This window comes from Prionailurus viverrinus, chromosome A1, assembly GCF_022837055.1.
Source record: "Prionailurus viverrinus isolate Anna chromosome A1, UM_Priviv_1.0, whole genome shotgun sequence".
Lineage (NCBI taxonomy): Eukaryota > Metazoa > Chordata > Mammalia > Carnivora > Felidae > Prionailurus > Prionailurus viverrinus.
The window spans coordinates 178,855,674-178,877,076 of NC_062561.1; the positions used below are offsets into that span (position 1 = coordinate 178,855,674).

A 21,403-nucleotide genomic window follows, 5' to 3' on the forward strand; every position below is an offset into this window, starting at 1 on the left:
CTTCCTTGGGTCAGAGAAGCAGATTTGGGAAGGATGCTAAGAGGGACCAGACTGGCCGCTGAACTGGCCCTCGACCTCCCTAGAAGAGCCCCCACTCATCTCCCTTTGCCATACTCCATCGTGTTTATTAATCACTACCATCACTACCCATTAGTCATCTAATGGGCTCTGTCATGAACTCGCTGGGTGCGCTGGAGCAAGTCGATCTCCCTGTGTCCTGATTGCTTCCTCTCTAAAGCAACGGGGTTGAAGGGAAACGGAGAGAGAAGGCTGCGGGTGAAACACCTGCATGGGTGCCTCCCGGCTCTTACTGAGCAGGAATAATCCACAACTCTTCGCTCTGCTGTCTCTTTTGAACAGTACATTGGCCCTGCAAGGTGAAAACAATTGGATTGATGAGGGATACTACTCAAGGTCACATAGCTGGCAAAGGGCCAAGCTGAAAATAAACTCAGGGGCCATAGGTCCCAGATCCCTGTACCCTCTGTGACACTGACATCCTGGAAAGGATCCAGGGGAGTAGGAGAGGAGCTGTCATCAGGGGCCTGGGAATGTGGTGTATATCTGCCCCCTCCCTCTGGTGGTTTGGGAGATGATGGACACCGAGACAGGAGTGGGGAGGCGGGAGGCGGGCAAAGACGGAAACCCTGGACAGGTGCCAGGAGCTCCAAGCTCTAGGAACCAGACAGACCTGGGCTCACATCCCAGCTCCATCATGAACTATCTGTGTGACTTCAGGCAAGTGACTCCACTTCTCTGACCCTGCTCTATAAAATAAGGCTAAAAATGCCCACCTCAAAGACTGTTGGGTAGATGCAGTAAGATTGTGCTTGGTACATAATAGGTGCTCTGAAAAGGCTCCCTACTCAGCGGGACCGTGGAAACACTCACTTGGCTCCTCCATCAAGTGAACATCCTCCGACCTCATCCGTGTTGGGAAATCTTCCCACCAGTCCACTGTGCCTGTCGTTAACATATGTCGCATTTGCTCCGGATATATCCAGAAAGCTCCGTCTAGAGGAAAGTGAGGCTGGGCCCACACCTTCCCCGCTGGAGGGGCAGGAAAAGAAAAGAACCACTGGCCCCATTGTTCCAGGAGGTGGAGCAAAGGTAGGGTGTTGGGTGGGGGAGACGCCTGCGGCCTGTAAGGGGGTGGGCAGAACCAGCAGCAGAAGGTGACCCAGGGTAGCGGTGAGAGCCCAGGTTAGGGCATCAGGCAAGCCCAGCCTGGGAACTGCCACCCTCCTTCACAGAGTAGCCGGAGCAGTCCCTTCAATGTGTAAGGTATGCCACATGTGGTCCCCCATCTCACTCTGGATAAAAGCCTGCGTCAGGGAGCTCCCGAGTGCTCAGTGCCTGAGCAATGTGAAATATGTTAACGACAGGCACAGTCTTGATTTGGGCTCAGGTCACGATCTCACGGTTTGTGGGTTCAAGGCCCGCCTCGGGCTCTGCGTTGACAGCTCAGAGCCTGCTTGGGATCCTCTCTCTCCTCTCTCTCTCTGCCCGCCTCCGCTCATGCTCTCTCACACACACACTCTCTCTCTCTCTCAAATAAACTTAAAAAAAAAAAAAAAAAAAGCCAAGTCGTGGTCTGGCCCTCTCCAATACGCTGTCTCCTCCCCCATTCACTATGCCCTACCCCCCTGGCCCCTCCTTATTTCATGACAGGCCTCCAAGCCTTAGCACTCTCTGTTTCCTCTGCCCAGAATGCTCTTCCCTTCAGTGTCTGCCTGTACCCCCCACTCCAGAGGCCTTCCCTGAGCACTCTATCTAAAATAGCATCCCCATCCCCCTCTATCCCCTTACCCCATTTTATTGTTCCCTATTTTATGATTTACCTCTATCTGACATATTTGTATCTATTTGGTTTATTGTCGATTTTCCCCAATGGAATGTAAGCTCCATGAGGGCAGGGGCTCTATCTCTAGCCCTTGGAACAGCATCTGGCACAGAGTAAACTAAACACATTTCTTGGATGAATAAATAAATGATTGATTGAATGCTGACTCCACGATTTTCTACCTTGAATCGCTTTGGGCAGGTCATTTCACTTATCTGGAACTTCCGGTGCAAAAGATAGTGCACACCCATCTCATAGGGTTATTGTTTAAACTAAATAACAGAGTGTGAAAGGAACTGAGACATAGTAGGTGCTCAATAAATGACAACTACCATCACGGTTATTATCACCAGGTGTCTCAGGCTCAGTCACCCACTCACTGAGTCCTTGGACACATTGATGGTCTCGCTGGACCTCAGTCAAGAGTACCCATGTCCCACACCAGGATGTATGGTGGATGCCCAGGCAGGGTATGTAAAATACCCAGCAGGGCATCTGAAACACAGTAGGCATTCACCAGGTGGCAGCTACTACAATCCTGGAGAGTGTAGGATTTGGACACCAGCCCCAGCACTTTCTTATTCTGTGACCTTGGGGAAGCTGCTAAATGTTTCTGAAAAATGGGTATAATGATAGTATCTTCCTCGCAGGTTGTCCTGAGGTTACAATGAGATGGTGCACCTGAAAGGGCTTCACAAAATCCTAAGGAAATGTGCTGTGCCACGCGGGACAGGGCCCAGGGATGGGGAAGGACCCTGATAATGCAGGGAGGAAGGACTGAACTGGGAGATGTGCTTAACCCGAGCTCTGAGGTGTGTTGCCGAGGGAGCACACAGTTCAGAAGCCAAGCCCCGATCCAGCCAGGAGTCCTTTACCAAGATGCTCCCACCCCCCTCTTTCCTTCCTCTCTGTAGGGCCTCACTGGGGACTTCTGGACAGTTTTGGCAGGAGGAGGTGACAGCAGCAGGACCCCACAGAAGGCATCTTCCTCTTCAGTCAACCTCCTGTCCAATCTGCTTCCTACCCCAAGACCAACCCGACCTCTTGCCTACCTCCTGGCCAGGCCCTGGGGAAGAAGACCTAGAAGAAAGTTTTAGAGGCAGACAGACTCCTTACATTCCAGCACATGAGAATCTAAGGTCTTCAGAGTGGACCTGGGCCCTCTGACCCCGCTGCCACCAGATGCAGAACAGGGCCCCGCTCCCTCCTCAGCCTGTTTCTGGCAGAATCCTAGATATGAGCTGCACAAATGACTCAAGCAATAACCCCTAGACTGCAAGCTCCATGATTTTTCGTCTGTTTCAGTCTTTGGTGAATCCCCAGTACCTAAAACAGTCCCTGGCACTTGGTAAGGTCTTAATAAATATAGGTTGAATAAGTGGTTCCATCAATAAATGAATGAATGAAGCAATGAATCGGTGAATACGTGACGTTCCCTGCAGGCTGGAATTTTTCTGGTATGTTCTTTGATACATGCCCAGTACACAGAATAACACAGGAGGTGCCAAGCAAATGTATGTGACCCTATGACTGGTGACTCCTTGGAATGTAATCTCTCTGAAGGCAAGGATTTCCAGAAGTAAAGATCTCTTTGTCTAAGGCTGCATTCCCAGGGCCTAGAACAGTGCATGGGAGCACGGTGGGGTGGAAGCAGAGGGGAGTTGGTGGGGTGGGGGCGGGGGGGGGGGCAGGGAGTGAATCAGTGAATGAATGAATGAGTGAGGCCCCAGCTCTCAGCGCAAAGACCAAGAAGAATGAAACACAAACAGGCCACCCTGCCTGAGCTCTGCACGCCTCCCCTCTCCCCGCCTGCCACCACTCACCTCATGGTTTTTTAAATAATTTGTCGATTGTTTTTAATTGTTGAGGCAGTAATACTTGGTTCATGAAACTGCAATATACAGAGAGGTGAAATAAATAGCTTATATATATATAATATATATAATATAGCTGGTTTTAAAATATTCCCTTATCATTGGTGTACTAGGTCACGTGAGTCACGGAAGGTCGATAGCAGCATCCTCCAGAACTGCGAGCAATGCAGGGTCACTTGATTGGACGAGGCCGTCTGTCGTCGGAGGTCGGAGGTCGAGGCGCCGAGAATTCCCGAGGGGCACGCCTTCCCTGCGCGGTGTCTCGGGACAGCTTGCAGCGGACAATAAATAAATGACTGCAAACCAGAGAGCGATTTTTGTTGGAGATTGGGACAGGGACGGGGGATTGGAGAAGAAGGGGAGTTTGGGGGTGGGTACTACTTTCTCTTTGTTTTTCTCTTTTTTTCTTTTTTTCTTTTTTTTTTTTGTTTTGTTTTGTTTTTGTTTTTGTTTTTGTTTTTGTTTTGTTCTTTGCTTTCAGAACCTTTGGGAAAAAGGACTTTGGTTTCTCAGAGTGTCGTTTTCCTCATTCAAATCCTCCTCTGGGGACAAGTTTAGAGTTGTCGGTTCCTAGAGAGAGACAAGCACCTGTGCGTTGACAACAGTCCCTTCTCGTGAGTCTTTTGTCATAGACAGGGGGTTTCAAGTCAACAATAAAATCCTTATCGCTCCCCCTCCCCCCAAGAGTTTTGGTTCAGTTTTTGTCTTCTTTTAAACACAATGTACAAAAATAGAGCTTCTTCCTAATTTTTCATGTAAAAATATTCCTCTGATGCAGTTCTCTGTGAGTGTGAGTGTGGGCCTGGGGGCAGCCTGGGGGGCTGCGGTGGGGCCAGCCTAGCCTGGGTGCGTGGGGCGGATCCGCCGGGACCTCTTGGTCACCGTGGTGTACTTGAAGGGCTTCTGCAGCTCTGCCTGTCCCTTGGGGTAGCGCTTCATGAAGTGCACGTCCTGCTGGTTCTCCCGGGTCTTGGGACCCTTCCGTGGCCGCCCCTTCTTGGTGAAGCCCACGTACCAGCCAGAGTATTTGGCGGACATCAGGGCTGTGTAGTTGTTCTCCAGGACCTTCTCAATGAACACACACTCCTTGCTGGTGCCATCGGGCTGGAGGAGGCAAGAGAAGAAGGAGGTGAGACAGGGAGGGTGGGTGTGAGGGGCAGGCTGTGTGGCCCGGGTACAGACAGGTGACTGAGGGTTGGCGCAATAGCGTAGAGAGGGCCTGACCTGAGCAACTTCACTTCCTCAGTCTGTGGAGTGGACTTGTCATGTTGGCCCCTGCCTTCTTCCCTGCCAGCCAATTAGGTAATAGATTCCCTCGTCATTCAGGAATCCAGCCCTTCCCCACTCTCTACCCTAGAGCCAAGGGCTCCCACCTCAACTCTGCTAGTACATGAGACCCAGACCTGGCCAATAAAACATTCCTGTGACTGGGGCAGAGCTGGGCATGTGGTATGAGCCATCCAATCAGAATGTTCCTAAAGACCCCTGTATAAGCAATCCCCAAACACATAGGCTGATTTAAACATGAGGAAAATGTGAGGCTGAAGCAAAGGCAGCCATTTTACCACCATGAGGAGAAACGCCATCTGACAACAAAGCCAACACAGAGAAAGTGAAGCCAAGACGAAGAGAATGAGAGAAATCAAGTTCTGGTCACATCCTTTGGGCTCTGGACCAAGCAGCAGCTGCAGCTCATTACCTCACTGTGATGTGGGCCAATAATGTCTCATTTCCTTTAAAGTAGTTGAGATTATGTTCTGTCACTTGCAACAGAAAGAGTCCCCGCAGATGTGCACAAAACCCGATATAAAGTCAACTACTGCACTGCCACTCAACCCCACTGCCATATAGTTAAATTTCAATTCCATTTAATATGGGATATGGTGCATTTTAAGTGTTTGGTGTGAAGAGGGGTGGGGACCTCCAAAAATACGAGTTTTTACATGGCCAAACGCCGAAGCCTATGCCCTTGGTTCTGAGACTGCAGGCTCCCGAGCAGATGTGTGAACTGCCCAGGAGACAAGGGATGCCAGGAAAGGAGTCAGAAGTTGAATCGACTCGAACGCTTCCTCACGTGACCTCAGGCTAGTTAATTCCACTCTCTAGACCTCAGATTCCTCATCTTACCAAACTGGGACAGCGACCCCTGCGTCACAGAAATGTGAGGAATGACGCTTATAAATGAGCCTCATACACAGCAGGAACTTGCTAAACTATTTCTGAAAAGCAGGTGGTTCAGATGGTTCTGGCCTCCCTCCCTGGATCGGCTCTGGACAAAGGATGGTGGGAGGCAGGGCTTTGAACCTCCTCCCCGAGACGGCCGGACTGGTCCATGTAGAGGAGTGGGAAGTGCACAGAGTTGGAAGGCCTGAATTAGCAGCACTTGAGTTTCCAACTAACATCTCCAAATTTAGGCCGGGCCCACTCCTCGTTACGGACGGATGCCCCGCCAAGTTGGAAGCCCAGCGGTCTGGCCGTGCGTGGAGACTGAGGTGCGAGTTCCAGCCTTTTGTTTGAAGTGGAAAACAGGCTGGAGCTTCCAGGAACGTTCACCTTTGAGTGGAGGGCAGGCTCGGGCCCTGCAGACAAAGTGCTGAACTTTGCAGAAAGGGACAGGCAGGGTAAGAAAACATTGTCTGGAGGATGAGATCCTTCGAGGAGGCTGCGGAACGGGCAGGGGGTGGGGCCGGAAGACATGTAGGACCCAGAAGACAGTGCGTGTCGGGCAGCACGGGGTGGGGCTGGGCAGTGAGGAACTCTTGTGAGGGAAGTGGGGCTTATGTGCAAGGTAGACGGGAGTGGTCTCTTGGCCCCCCATGGATAATTCTGGAAGCTGCCTATCCAACCTGGGCCCAGGTCCTTTGGCCAGTCTCCATGGAACAGTGACAGCAAACTGAGCAAAGCCTCTACCGTGCTGTTTCCCCATCACAGAATGCCTGCCACTGCCTGGAAGACTGCTTTCGTCCTCCAAGGTTCGGCTCAGTAACCACTTCCTCCAGGAAGCTTTCCTTCACTGCCTTCTATCTCCCTGGGCATTTCCTCTTCTTCCTTTAAGACTCCATTCAAGCATCCAGTTTGAGTGGATTCACGTACTCCATCTTCTTCCCTTGGCACCCATTCCTCCTCCTGCGCCCCAACAGAGCAATTCCATATCTGCCTGCCTCCTCACTAGCCCAAGAGCTTGAGCAGGTCAAGACCACTTGTCAGCTGCCCGCAGGGCTCAGCACAGGTCCGGGCACCCAGAGCATTTGTGGTCGAACGAATGAAGGGTTCTGGGATAGACTCACCAAAGGGCTTTCCTCTAAAAGAAAGTAGCCTTTGCGTCCCAGACCCCTCACTAATGTCCCAGAGACAGTCAGTCATGAGCCATGAGAGGCCCTCCTGGGGGATGTGCTGAGAAGGGGACACAGCGAGCAGAGGGCCGGACCTACTTGGTCTCCCTCCTCATTCATTCACTCATTCCTTCAACTTTTATTGATTGTCAATTATAGGCCAGACATTTCCACATGCATTATTTCATTTAATCCTCTCGACTTGCCGAGGTAGACTCTCTCTCCGCGAGAAGAAAAGGGTAAAATGGCTTGCCCAAGGTCATGGGGCTTGTAAGAGGCACAGCCGGCTTTTAACCTGCATTTGCCACTGCAGCTCATTTCTCCTCTGTCCAGTTCCGGAGAGGTCCGTGAGGAGAAAGGGTATGGAAGAGCGGGCACCAACTATCAAGGCACCTCACCTCCCCAGGGCCCACACAGCCACCATCAGCATGAAGCAAGGTCTCGGATGTGCAAGGAGCTAGCACATGTGCTTGTACAGGTTTGGGGTTACTTATGAGAGCCCAAATTCCCAGCACCCGAGACCTCAGGAGCTCCTTGGGAGGAGCCATGGTGCCAGTGACGGTCATAAGGTCCCCCCATGAACTCAGACATAGCAGATATGAAGTTAAATGGCAGGCTGCACCTGGGCTTGACCCTCACGTCTGCTCCCGACTACCTCCAAGGTCCTGCTTATTGCCTGCAAAGGTTTTTTTAAAAACAAACACAAAAACAAAAACCCGTGCTTGGGCTTCACCCCCAAAAATGCTGACTCAATTGGTTCGGGCAAGGTAGATCATCAGTATTTGCGGAGTGAGTAAATATCCCATCCCAGGACCTGGGTGATTAAGTAGAATTTGAGCATCTCTCCCTGCCCACTACCTCCAACCTCCTCCTTTCCAAACCGGAGTCCCATTCCTTCTATTTGATCTGAAGACCGAATCCTGATGACATCATTTGGCCCCTAGATCCAGTCTAACTTGAAGCTACAACTACCCCCTGGACATTTTAAGTTTTGTCAGCCAAAAGAATTCCTTTTTTGCTTAAGGCCTTTTGAGTTGGGTTTCAGTCATCTACAAATGAAACAGCCCTCACAAAGATGGGGTGGTGGGCAGGGTACCCCTCTGCCCTGAGAGGTCTGGGGCCGTATGTTGCCTCAGCCCAAAGAGGGTTCACCAGGGATCACACAGGGGATTGGGTTGAATAGTCAGAGACGGGGAGGTGTGTGCCTGGCACACAGTGCTTCATACTTAGCAACTGTTTATGGAATGAAAGGGTGTACTCCTTCCCAGGAGTGGGATGGTTGTGGGATCCAGAAAGGTGACAAGAAGAAAAGGGTCTGCCTGAGCACGCAGGGGCTCAGCGCAGAGCCTTGGTGTGTGATTGTTACAACAGAGAAGCTACAGCCGGGGCCCAGAACATCTGAATGGTCTCTGTTGGGGGCTCAACGCACGTGCCCTACCAGGGCCAAAGACGTGCAAGGTTGGCACCCACGGCCAAGACCACCCAAGAAAGCTATCCTGTTAGGCCACTCCAAAGGAGCCAGAGCCTAAGCTGAGGCCACAAAGGTCCTCCTTCCCACAGGTGAGGGAGTAACGTCATGGCCTGGCTTCAAAGGGAAAGAGAAGGAATATTTAACAAGTGCCAGTAAATGCCAGCATGATCACTGCCATTTTACAGAGGAGAACACTGAGGCTCAGCAGTTAAGGCACTTGACTCCCCGGCCTGATGTGAATAATTCTGGCGGTAGGTTAAGACCAACCTTGGAAAGCATGAACTATTTTTCTACTTCTTTGGTGGGTGCTTCTGAGAGGCCAGGTACACAGAGCATGGATGGCTGAACCCAGAATCAGCCCTCGGTGAGCTCTCAATCTAACTGGGAGGCGTAGGCACACAGACAAACGTGACAACTCAGGTTAGCAATAGGTGACAGAGGACTGTGTGAGGGATTGTGGGCTCCAGGGTGGGTGTGCTGTACGAGGGGTCAGGGAAGCAAGAAGCTGTGGAAGGCGGAGCAGGACTCGGCAGATAGACAGAGGGAAGGGCAACCTGGGCAGAGGGAATGGCTTGTACACAGCCGGAAGGTCCCGTCCAGGGGGGTGGCAGTTCGCAGTGTTATGTGTCTATGGCTTAAGAATGTGAGGATGGGTGGCAGGGCTGTGAGGCCAGGGAGACCGCCCCTCCCAGGGCCTTGTGTGTCTGTGTGTCTCCCCAGAGAGTGTGGCCTTTCTCTGGTAGATGGTAGATGGTGCGGACCCAGGGATGGGTTTTGACAGGAGTTGGGGTGGAGGACAGGGGGTGTGCTTTAGAAAGCTGACGGTGGTTAGTGAGCAAAGGCAAAAGCCTGAGGCTAGCAGCCCTAGGGCAGCTGGGGCAAAGTATGAGGTCAGAACAGAGGCAGTGGCAGCAGTGAAGGACGGAGGGGTAACCCCAGGACCTTGGCCCCTGACTGCCTAGGAGGCTGTGATGGAACAGCACCCCAAGAGCCTGTGGCTTTTTGCCCCGGGGGCGAGAGGCAGTAAGGGGAGCTGAGCTAGGCAGAGGCCAACAGGGGGCCTGCCCAGGGCCATCCTGGGGCAGGTGGATTTGGGGGGCATCCTCGGGGCCAGCCCAGAAGACGGACGCCTGTACAGGGATGGGGGAGCTGCCGCGAGGCGGGGGGCGGGAAGGAGGGGTCCCTCCCTGGGCTGCGCCGAGCCGGCAGAGCCAGCGCCAGCTGAACCGTCCCCAATATTAATGACGGGAGAGAGGGCGAGGGGGCAGGAAATCGGAGCCGGCTCCTGTGGAAGCGGTGACTCAGCGGCCAGCCGGCGGGCGGGCAGGCGGGCGGTGGGCGGCCGGCGGCGGGGAGCGGGGCTGCTCTTTTGACCCCAGCACGGCCCTCCTGGGGTCAAGCTGCCGGGAAGCGCGCAGACGGGATGGGGGGGGGGGGGGGGGGCGGGGGCGCGGGCACCGGGCACGGCGGGCTGCCGCGCGCCCCTCCTGGAAGCCGCGAGCAAAGGAAGCCGAGCGTCCAGCCGCGGGCAGGTTGGGCCTGGTAGGCGGCCCGGGCGGGCAGGAGAACAAAGCGCCTGACGCGGGGCTGGGCAGCGCCGCCACAGGAAACGCACGGCCAGGCCAGGGGACCCGGCGCCCGGCCCGCCCCTGCCCCGATCCCCTCGCCGGCCGGTCGGCCGGCCGGCCGCCCCGGGACGCGGAAAGTGAATCACTAATTAAAACCACTCCTGGGCGTCCCCGGGCCGCGCTCGGCCGATTACTATTATTGTGCTCGGTGAGCGAGCGGCTTCAGTCGGTGTGGGCAGTGCGGCTGGAACCTCTGCCTTCCAAGCTGGGCTTTGAATCCCCGCCCAGCTGTAGTGTGGGACCCGGGACAAGTGCCTGGGCGGGGGCCAAGCCTCAGCTTTCTCATCTGCGAAGTGAGGATGGTAGTGGTACGGCCCTCGTGGGATTATTTGGGAGTATTTTTTGCACAGTGCCTGGCAGAAAGTAGGTGCTCAATTAACAGAAGCTTTTGGTCCTGTTATTATTAACAAATAATAAGCAACAATACTCTGGCCTGTGACACTCTCCCCAGCCACTAGGGTGTGGAGGAGGGGAAGAAGGGGAAGAGGGGAAGAGTTGGAGGTCTCAGGGAAACGAAACTATGTGTTATTACAGGAATTGGGGAAAGAGGAAAGAAAAGAGAAAAGGAATAGGAAGGGGAGGGGAGGGGAGGGGAGGGGAGGGGAGGGGAGGGGAGGGGAGGGAAGGGAAGGGAAGGGAAGGGAAGGGAAGGGAAGGGAAGGCCAGCCGCATCCCTGTTCCTAGACAGCAGGTGCATGTAGTCAGGGAGCCCCCAAAACCCCTCGAAGTCTACACCCAGCAGGAGGGATCAGGACCCTACGTGCTCCCCAAAGTCATAGCCGTGGGTACCTTTGCCTGGTAGGCTATGATACGGTGGCAGAGAAGGGGCTAAAGGAAGAGGGTACAGCTGGAATCTCATACACACACATATTCCCCCCCACCCCCGCCGTTTTCCCTTTGGGGCTGACAGGGTCCCCAGCACCCCGTGCCAGCTACCCAGGGATGCCAGGGAGATAACACCCAGGGAATCCCAGACCATCACTCACCTTCCCCACGAGCTTGCCTTTCCGGTTCATACACAGGTAGAATTCCGTCTCCTTGCCCTTGATCCGGACTTGACTACCGAAGGTGTCTGTCTCCACTAGGAGCTGGGCTTCGAAAGGCAGAAGGAGAACAAGACACATTTTTTTTACCAGGGGCAAAGATCCCTGACCCTGTCCCTGGACCCTCACTGCTCCCACATCAGGCATGAGGGAGGCATCTAACAGGTCTCATTGGAGCACCCTGCCCCTTGGACACATGAGACTGTCCATCATTTGTTCTCTACCCCCAGCCTCTCTCGACGCCACTCGCCACTCGGCACCTAGATGGCTCCAGCTGGAGGGTTGTTCTGCCCCTTGCGGCTAAACACCAGTGTGCCCTTCTCCCCTCATCACCCACCCTCACCAGCCCCTCACCTCTGTTCCCCAAAACAAGACAGACAGCCACATGAATAACCATGAATAACATGAACAGCAGTCTCTGGAACAAGGGGACAGACAAACGCACGCGAGTTTGTATGGGTACTCACGCACACTGCCTTGGGGGACATCAAGCTACCTCCCCTGAAATTTAGGTCAAAGGCCCCTTCCCCCAGGGCAAACATCTAGAACCCCTGCTAGTGTCCCCTTCCCACTCCACACTTTTGCCACTTGAAGTGGGGAAGGTCCAGGCAGGGGAGGTTCAAGGCCCCTGGGAAATGAAGGCTCTCTTCAGGATATTCTACTTTCTTTAGTCAAGGCCACCAAGGCTGAAAGGTGGCTAACTTCCAGGAGCCCAGAAGTCCCAATCAGGACCCAGTATCTATCCCCTGATCTGGAGTAGGAGACCCCACACTAAACCATCCATTCTCCACAGAGCCTCCCTCAGGAGAGGGGTGTCCAGAGCTAATGCCCCAAGCCCTGACTGAGAAAGAACATCAAATGATCAAAGGGTGACTGTCCCTTGAATAGGCAAGCTGTGTCCAGACCCCTCTCTGTCCCTTTGTCAATTCATATTCTCTCACCAAAAAGTTGCTGTGTGACTTTGGTAGGCCATGTACCCTCTCTGAGCTCTCTCTCCTCTCTGGACTCGAATTCTTGTGCCTGATTCCCTCCCTAGCATCTCCTCCCACTGCTGCCTTCTTTGCCTATGACCCCCCCCCCCTCAATTCTCACCCTCCCATCTCTGAGCCTTTGCTTCCCAGCACCTGCCCCTCCCTCACCCGCAAACTTTTAATTTCAGTGACAAGGGACTTGCTTCTCCATAACAAAAATCATAGCCCTAAATACGGCATCTTTGGAGCCACAAAGAGTGTACCTCAGTGCCCCTAAAATACACTAGGTATGATTTTAATAAAAAAATTTAAAAATATATACCCTGGTGCCCTGCTGTGAAAATTAAAACCATCTGGAACTCAGGATTTCCAATAATTAATCTAGCCCTCCTTTGACACCACTACTAATTAAAATATGATACCCCACCTTTCCAAGGAAAATAAGAAGAATTTACATAAAATTTAAAGATCTAACAAGAATTCAGTAATTCTAGAAACAGGGAGGGAGCGGGAGGCACATTCTTCTCTCCACCTTCCCCCATCCCTAGTAAACACTGAATGGAGAACATTAAGCAACAGTGAGATAGGGGGTTATGAGCCCTGCATCCTCCCTGCTCCCCTTTAATTCAAACTCCCTATAACTCTCCCTGGGAACCCAGGGTCAAACATCAGAGCAGCCCGAGGCCTGCTTTCTGCATCTGCCCCACACAGGATGGAGGTTGTGGGGGTTCAAGAGGGTCTCCAATCCCAGGAGCTTCTAAAGAAGCCAGCACATGTTAAGGGAAAGGCGAGAGCTTTGGAATGGACAGAGCTGGGTATAAATCCCTGGCCCCACTTGCCAACTGTATGACCCCGGGCCTCAGTTTTCTCATCTGTAAAATGGGTATAACAACCCTAATCTTCAAAAGTTATTGTGAAGATTCCACAACATGAAGGCAGAAAGGGCCTAGTCCCTTGTACTCAGAAGCCAGGTAAGGCAAGTAACTATTGTTTAAATTTCTTAATAACTGCAAAACAAAACTGTTTTCCCCTAACACACACACACACACACACACACACACACACACACACACACACACACAAACACATGCGCGTGCACCATAGTGGGAAAAAATCAGATGTGTGTAAAAGGGCAGAATAGAGCCAGACTTGCCTCCCCAGGCATGCCCTCTGACCTGAACTTCTTCAGCATCCTCCAGGGTAGCAGGCATCTCACACTGAGAAGTGAGTGCATCAGGAAATGCCTTGGGCTGGGACTTATGGGGTCTGATCATTGCCATGCTGGGCTGTGTGACCCTGAGTAAGTCACAGCCCCCTCTGAGCCTCAGTCTCCTTACCTGTGCAAGGTGGGGGGTGGGGGGGTGGGGTCAAGCCTATTCTGATTCTCTCCGGGATTGGGGCAGAGCCTTGAAGAGGGGTAGACATGGGAGGCAGCATGTAGGAAGGGGATTAGGCCCCAGGACCGCAGCCCAGGCAACCCCAAGGCAACCCCAGACCTCTCTGTCTGCCCGTCTCCCCACATGTGCCTAGACTTCTGTCCTCAGAACATTTCCTACCGTTCTTGCTCCCACGTGAGCCCACTGAAGTCACACATCACCACGAGCTGGGGTGTCTCTGTCCCCATTTTACAGTTTAGGAAACTGAGGTTCAAAGGAGCAACTCAGCAGGTCTACCTGACTTTCTGATGGGGCCTGGGCTCCAGGGGAGGGCCCCTAACTCTGGGGAGATGTAGTTCCCTGCCCCCAACCCCCAGTGCTCATAAGCCACAGCCCAGCACAGGAAGCCCTGGCCTTTGCCTGAGCTGTCCCAAAGGCCTAGGGCTGGAGCTGGGCTGCACCTCCACCCCCACAAACCTCGCTACCCCCACCCCAGCCTGGGGAAGGTCTGCTCCAGATGCCATGCCAGGGAGCCAGCAGTCTGTTCTCCCCGACCACAGCAAGCCTTGCAGTGACCTAGACTCCACTCAGCGCATGACATAATGAGGAGGGAGCTGGGCCAGAATTATGTAAAGTCTGTGGGGAGTAATAGCGGCAGCAATTCTCAGAAAGAGAGAGAGAAAGAGAGACAGATGGAGAGAGAGACCCCACCCACCCAGGCCAGGTTTGCTCTGGAGCCTACCTCGTCCTCAGCATCACACTCCCCCTTCTCATGACCCAAGCCCCCAACATGCAGCTCTCAGGAGCTAAAGACTTCTTCTGGGCTCAGTTCCATTCTTGAGGCCTGTACCAGGCCAGGCAGGAGGAGTCTGGAACTTTATCTGGCTCCACTCATCAGACCTCCTCTCCAGGCATCCCTTCCAGACTGCACAACTCAACAGCCTCCTCCCTCTGCCAGAGAGATCCTTTAAAAATATAAAATTAATTCTCTCTCGTCCCTGCTAGAGGCCTCCTAAGTGATCTCCAACTCGCTGAAAATCCAGCCTCTTCATGGGGACCCATATGGGACACATGCTCTGGCCCCTGCTGACCATTCCTACATCCCAACCTCACTCACAGCCCTCCAGTCAGCAAGCCTCCTTGCTATTCCTCTCTGACATACCAAGCACACTCCCACCTCAGGGCCTTTACACTTGCTGGTCCCTCTACCTGGATCTTCCCACAGCAGCTTCTCTTCTCTTAGGTTGCCACTCAAATGTCATCCCCTGAGAGACGCCTTTCCTGGCCACACGGTCCAATGTCATACCACCCTCCCCAGTCCAGCTCTACCCACCCACCCACCCCCCCCCTCCCCAGCTCCATTTTCCTTAGAGCTCTTCTCCAAATTGTCTTAGTTGCTAAGACAATTGTCTGTCTCTATTTACCGGAAGGTAAGCTCCACCAGAGCAAGGGCTTATCTGTCTTATTCACCACTGTGATTTCTAGCCCCTAGCCCAAACTTGGCCTGTAGTAAATGACCAACGAGTAAATTTTAGTAAATGCATAAATGGCTTTGTGAAGTAGATATGAGTAATACTATTTAAGGGTTAAAGAAAGCAAGGTGAAGGGAGGTGAAGGGACTTGCCCAAAGGCACACAGCTGGTCAAAGCGGGGCAGATGCTGGGAGCCAGTGTGACACCACAGTCAACACCCTTGGCCATGCTGCTCCCCACTGGTATCCTCCAGTGCTACTCCTGCTCTCGCTAGAACCCGGAGCTCCCACCCACCCGTCCCCAGGCTCAGAGACCCGCTGTGTGACAAAGGGAAAAACCCTCTTCGTCTCTGGGCCAGGCCTAGTGACCTCCGAGTCACTGGCTTTCAGTTCCGCCCTTCTAGAAAGTATCAGTAACTAACATTTATTTGGAGCTGATAATGTCATGGCCACTGTTCTAACTCCCCTCTATGCATCCTGTCACTTACAACATCCTTACAATAATCTCCCGAGGTTAGAACTGTTATCCTCATCCCCATATTACAGGTGAGAAAACTGAGTGCCAAGGTGACACAGCGACGGAGGTACAACCCAGGCAGGCTAACTCACAAGACTTGGTCTCGCCCTGTCCACCCCTCGCTTTACCCTTCCTCTGCAGCCGTTCCTTTCCTGGGGCAGTGGGTGAGTAAACCAAGCCAGGGAAGCTCTTTGCTTTGACCTCACTTTCTTGAGGCAGAAGGCTATAGGTAGAGATGCCCACAGAACCCTTTCTATAAAAAAACGCCCATGACACTGGCAGAGTCACTCCAGAGGTAGTCTGAGGCAGACGAGAGATTTAGAGGTAGGCAGAATGCGACAGACATCACGCAGACCAGCCGTGGTGGAGAAAAGGGAAGTGACGTTGACTGACTGATTGATTGATTCCAGTGTGATTCCCTAGCGGGGCCTCCCAACATGTGATCCAGGGCCTCACTTGGAAGACTTTTGGCTTGAAGGGTAGGAAACAGCAGGGAAAGACACAGAGAGGCAGCCAGAAACCAGAGAGAAACACAGTACAAAGAGAGACACAGGAGACAGGAACCAAAGAGAGGAAACCCGAGAGAACAAAGCTGGAGAATGGGGATTTCTTTTTCCCCAGCCTCAGGCTAAAACCCCCCAAGACCTGCAAGAGCAGTACGGGAGCCAGGAGCCACCTGGACCTTGCATGAGGTGACCAGCAGCTGGCTCACCACTACGGTTCCAGTGCTGACTGCATGCTGGCCACTGTCCAGGTGTCCTCCAGAGAGGAAATGTCCTTGCCACAAAAGGCACTGGGAGGTCATAGCAAATCAGTCTTCCCTTCCTCCCTTCTGAAGGTGGACCAGGTCAACAGGAAGGGGTGGGGAGAAAGATGCTTTCTGGAGATGTCTCCACATCACTGTCTACACACACACACACACACACACACACACACACACAGAGCCTTTCTCCCAAAGTCCCCTTCTCCTAAAGTCCCCCAAGGAGGTTTGCAGGCCATGTGGGCTTGCTGGAAAGGAACAGGGAAAAAAAATCAATAGGATTGATCAGGAGCTATATTTAATCCCAGCCATAGCTCTAGTATGGTCATTTCAGCTGCAGAGTCAGCGAGGTGTGGGGGATCACTCCTCACTGGGGACAGAAGTTATGGGACATGAGCTCAAAGGGCAGGGGTTTTAATGCCCCTTCCCAGCTGCAAAAGCCCTAGGGGAAGCCAGGTCTGTGGCTCGCTGTATCCCCACCGCACGACACAGAGCTGGCAGGCTGGAAGGATGGGAGGGAGGACGAGAGGACAGCAGAGGAGAGGCAGGGAGCACTAATTTGCCAAGTATCTTCTGAGTGCCTGAGCTCTGTGTCAGGCACCTGCCCCAGGGGGAGCACTCCCAGATGCACACATGGCTCGTCCATGCATTCACTGGGCTCAAGTGTCTACTGAGCACCTGCTTGTGGTTGGCTCTGTGCATGGTGATACAGCAGCAGACAAAATAGACAAAAGCCTCCTATCTCAAGGAGCTTGCATTGTAACAGGAGAGACAGAGAGCAAATAGCTAAATACATAATAGAATATCTAGTAGCAATAAGTGCTAGGAACAAAAATATGCCCAGGAGGAGACAGAGATGGGAAGTCTCTGATAAGGAGAAAATTGAACAGAAGCCTGAGTGAAGTCAGGGAGCAAGCCATGAGGGTGTCTGGGAGAAAAGCCTCGTCAGGTCAAGAGAACAGCAAATGCAAAGGGCCTTAGCCGGGAACATGCTTGGCATGGTCCGGGGATGGCAGGGAGGGGCTGGGGCCGGAGCTGTGTGGGCAAGGAAGGGGCAGTGCAGCCACGGCTTGAGTGGTAGCCAGGAGCCAGGCCATTCCGCGCTTTCCTGCTGACCCAAGAACTGGGATTTTAATCTCAGTAAGACAAGCGCCTTTGACAATGCTGTGACACACTCTCACATCTCAGACTGCTATGTGGAGAAGGGGCTATGGGCGTCAGACTCAGAGAGTAGGGGGTCCCTGCTGCTCGTTTCTCCACCACAGCCCTCCAGCAGATGCCAGAGCGAAGGAAATGCAGACCAGAGGACCCCACCTCACCCCGACTCTTGTCATCTGCTCAGCAAAAGCCCTGGAACACCCCACATGTCTTTCGATGTGAGCCACACAAGTCAGTCCCCGATTATGCCTTGAGTCGCCCCACAATTACTTTATACGTTCATCCAGCAACCTTTAAGTGGGGACCTGCTTTCTGCCAAGCCTTGTACTGGACATGGGGACATGCAGAAGGGTCACTATTTCCAAGGGGCTCACGTTCTCAGAGGGGCAAGGCTGAGCAAGGGACGCAGGAAGCTGGCCCAGCTCAGCAGGCCTATGCCGGGACAGGCTGAGTCCTCATCATCCCGCACAGCAATACCACAGCTGGAGTCACAGACTGTTCCATGCCTGAGCTCTCGAGGAAGCCATCGGACTGCTAACTCCACCCCCCCCCACACCCAGCCCCCATTCATGGTGAAGAAGCCCAGGCTCAGGGAGGGAATGAGGAGGACCCAAGGTCACACTTGGAGGTTAGAGAACTAGACTCTTCCTACTCAGAGTCAACTGCTGAGAGGGAGCACGGTCTCTGGCCTGGGAGCAGCTTGAAGGCTGGCACCAGGTGTGTCTTACCACCGGGTCCCCAGGGCTCAGTAATTCTGTGCCGAGTGAGTGAGGGACCCCAGTTCAAACTAAGAAAAGAGCAGACCACACCCAACAAGAAGGTCCAAAGACCCTTCCTCCTCTGGCCAGACAGCAGCCCGAACAGGCAGTCCCGCTGCCTGGAATTGTGCTGAAGAAGCCTCTTAAGCCTGCAGCTGACCTGCCAGGGCCCCACTGATGAGTGAGAGAGACAAGGTTCTTTCTGGAAGCCCCAGGAATCAGTTCCTGAGAGGGGAACCTCCACCAGAGCCCAGGATGGCACCCCCACCTCCATACAACAGCACCGAGTTCAAGCAGTTATTACTTATATTTTTGCTTTAATAATCATACAATCTTTGAGCATTAGATATGCTCTCTTTCCCATCACCCCATTTCACAGAAGAGCAAACAGGACCAGAAAGGCTAACTCAGATCCTAGGTCTTGAGCTCGCAAGTGGGGAGCTAGACTCAAATCTTGTCCAACTCCAGAGTCTACCTGCTCGACTCCTCCAAAGATCACCTTCCTGGCTAACACAGTCCCTCCAGTGGCCTGCCAGGGGCTGTTCCGAGCACAGTCAGTCCTGGGAGCCTGGCCTTCTGCAACATGTTGGGTTTGTGCTTACCATTTTTTTTTTTTCCCCAAGTAGAAAAACCGTTTTTTCAAATGAAAACCGGCGGGAATATCCAATCATAGGGTGCATATCAAAGCAGAGTCACCTCCACGCCACCACCCCCGGTGCCAGGGTCCCTCCCTGCTCCCTGAGCACAGACTCAGTTGGTCCCAGCCCTCCCCTTCTAAAACGCCAGTTCTGTCACTGTCAGCCCTGCTTCCCATGGCCAAGAGGATCTAATGCCTCCACACCTGGGGCTTAAGTGCATCCATCCCAGAGGCAGGTGGAGTGTGGCTTTCTCACCCTCACTTGGCACAGGAAGAAGTGGAGCCCGGAGCCAGACAAGCTTGCCCCAAGCTCCGCGGGCTGCTCGGTGGCACGGCTGCAACAAAACCCAGGTGTCCTGCATGGTCTGGTGCTGTTTCTTCAACATGGTGACTGCCTACAAGGCAGAGGGGGCCAGGACCAAGAGGCGGAAGGGGAGAGGCTGCTGTAAGAACCCTAGGTGGGCAGGGTGACCAGGTCCTGAGCCACCGGCCTGCCAGGTGTCCCACGACTTAAACCTCCAACTTCCTGGCTCCCATTCTTGGACAGAGCCTGGCCCACCCGCAGGGCCCTCAGGTGCTCTGGGAAAGCTTTAGGGAGTCATGGGGAGACCCTCTTGTAGAGCAGTATGGTGTGGGGGTGTGCTCCCCTCCATGCAGATTTCACCAAAGACTGCTCATGGGGACAGCTCCTGGGCAGGGCACCCAGACTAAGGTGGGCCTGTGCCCTGGGCCTGCCCAGAGTCTAACACCTCTGGACGCCACTGAATCTGAGGCCATGAGTGTCTGTCGGGGTTCCAGACTCCATGTGTTCATGGGGATTCTGTTTATACTTGGTGTTTGCCGCAAGTCCCCGACTGCATTATAATTGCACGTAGATGGAAGCCGTGGGCTGCATCATTCTTTCAGCTGCACAGAGTCCCGAGAAGGAGGGAGCAGGCTCTCGGACTGTCCGGGGAGGCCCCCCCCCCCACCGGCCTGGCTGGGGGCTACTGGCTGCCCATCCCCCCACAGGCAGGGCAGGCCCCTAACACAGCCCCATCCTCCAGGCTGGCTTGGCCACATAAATCACCCTCCCAATAATATTTGTATTGATTATCTAGATTGGAAGCCTCAATTGGCTCCATTGTCTCACTTCCTCTCCCAGGGCTCACAGATGGGGTCCCTTCGCCTCATCTGCGTTTCTAATGCGACACTTAAATGAAGCAGCCTCCGCAGTCAGCAGAGCCCCACGCTGCCCTGGGTGTCAGGGGGGGTGGAGGAGTGATAAACATATTCCTTGAGAGAGGGTGATTAAATCTGGGATTTGTGGAGCTGGAGAAGCCAAAACGGGCTAGTTCCTGGATACTCAAAGTGTGGTCCCTGCACACCACCTGGGCGCAGGTTAGAAATGCAGCGCTCAGGCCCCACTCCGGACCCACCAAATCAATATCAGCATTTAACAAGGTCCCTGAGTGATTCACAGGCATGTTCATGTTTAAGAAGCACTGCTCTGGTCCAACCCTTGTATTGTACAGATGGGAAACTGAGGCCCAGAGGAGGCGAAGGGCTTGCCTGATGTCACGCAGCAGGTGAGATCCCCTAAGTCTCTGGCTGAGGCAGAGGAAGCGAGAGGCAAGTAACTTCTGGAGTGAGGGGGTGGCCATTTCTGGGCTCCTCTCCCTCCAGAGCTCCTACCTCCTGTCTCAGGGCGTGGACAGATGGCTCAGACCAGAGTCTGACCCCCCTCTACTCTTCCCAGCCTGGAGGGGCCAGTGAGAGCTCCGGGGACTCCCCAGGAGGGCACCCTCCTCCCGCCCGGCCGGCCAGCTGCCCCTTCCCTGGCAGCAAGAGGACAGCAGATCCCAGGGAAAACCACCACCTGGGTCTGCCCAGCACAGCAGGGGGCACAGAGAGACAGAGGCCCCTGAGAGGCAGCCAGCAGAGGACCTGAGAGAGGTGGGGCGGAGGGACTGGAGAGCTGTGGTCTGAGGGAGGGAGGCAGGGAGGGCAGAGATGGTGGGGAGGTGGGGGGAAGAGGTGGACAGAAACAAAGAGGGGAAGGGATGAGTACCCAGAAGGATAGGAGAAGGACTCAGAGAGAGGGGCCGGTTGAAAGCAGCAGCAGCAGCAGCAAGACTGAGAAAGGAAGAAGGGGAAAGAGGGAGGGAGGGAGGGGAACGGAGGCAGTAAAGAGTGATGGCACAGGGAGAAGGGAGGCAGCTGGCCTGGAGACGGGGAGCCCAGCCCGGCCCAGCCCTGCCCGGCCTTGCCGGCCCCAGCCCCCAGTGACGGTGCAGCTGCCGCACTTGGGCCCTACCATGAGGTCAGTCCTGCCCTGGGGCGGAGGGAAAATAAATGGTGTCCAAGATAAAAGGTCCAAGAAATTATTTGTCTTGTTGTCACGTCTTGACTGCAATGGGCAGGGGCCGGCGGGCAGGCGGGGCATCATCCCAGAAAAGCCTAGGCTGGCAGTCCCACAGTGCATACACAGGACCCCGGTCCCAGCCCCATGCCTTGGCCACCCACAGCCCCGGCTCCCCTGCCCAAGGCCGGGGCCCAGGACACCTCCCACCCAAATCCTGGCC

At 54.0% G+C, this 21,403-nt stretch overlaps 1 protein-coding gene across 1 annotated transcript in view; it reads right to left on the reverse strand.

The window, feature by feature from the left end:
* Positions 1–3,700: 3,700 nt before the first annotated feature.
* Positions 3,701–21,403, reverse strand: part of FGF18 (fibroblast growth factor 18) — a 32,838-nt gene continuing 15,135 nt past the window's right edge. The window contains exons 4-5 of the mRNA XM_047842555.1: positions 11,135–11,241; positions 3,701–4,821 (exon numbers count right to left, since the gene is read on the reverse strand). Coding sequence (XP_047698511.1) covers positions 4,555–4,821; positions 11,135–11,241 — 374 coding nt within the window. The 3' untranslated portion in view covers positions 3,701–4,554. The remainder of the gene's footprint in view (positions 4,822–11,134; positions 11,242–21,403) is intronic.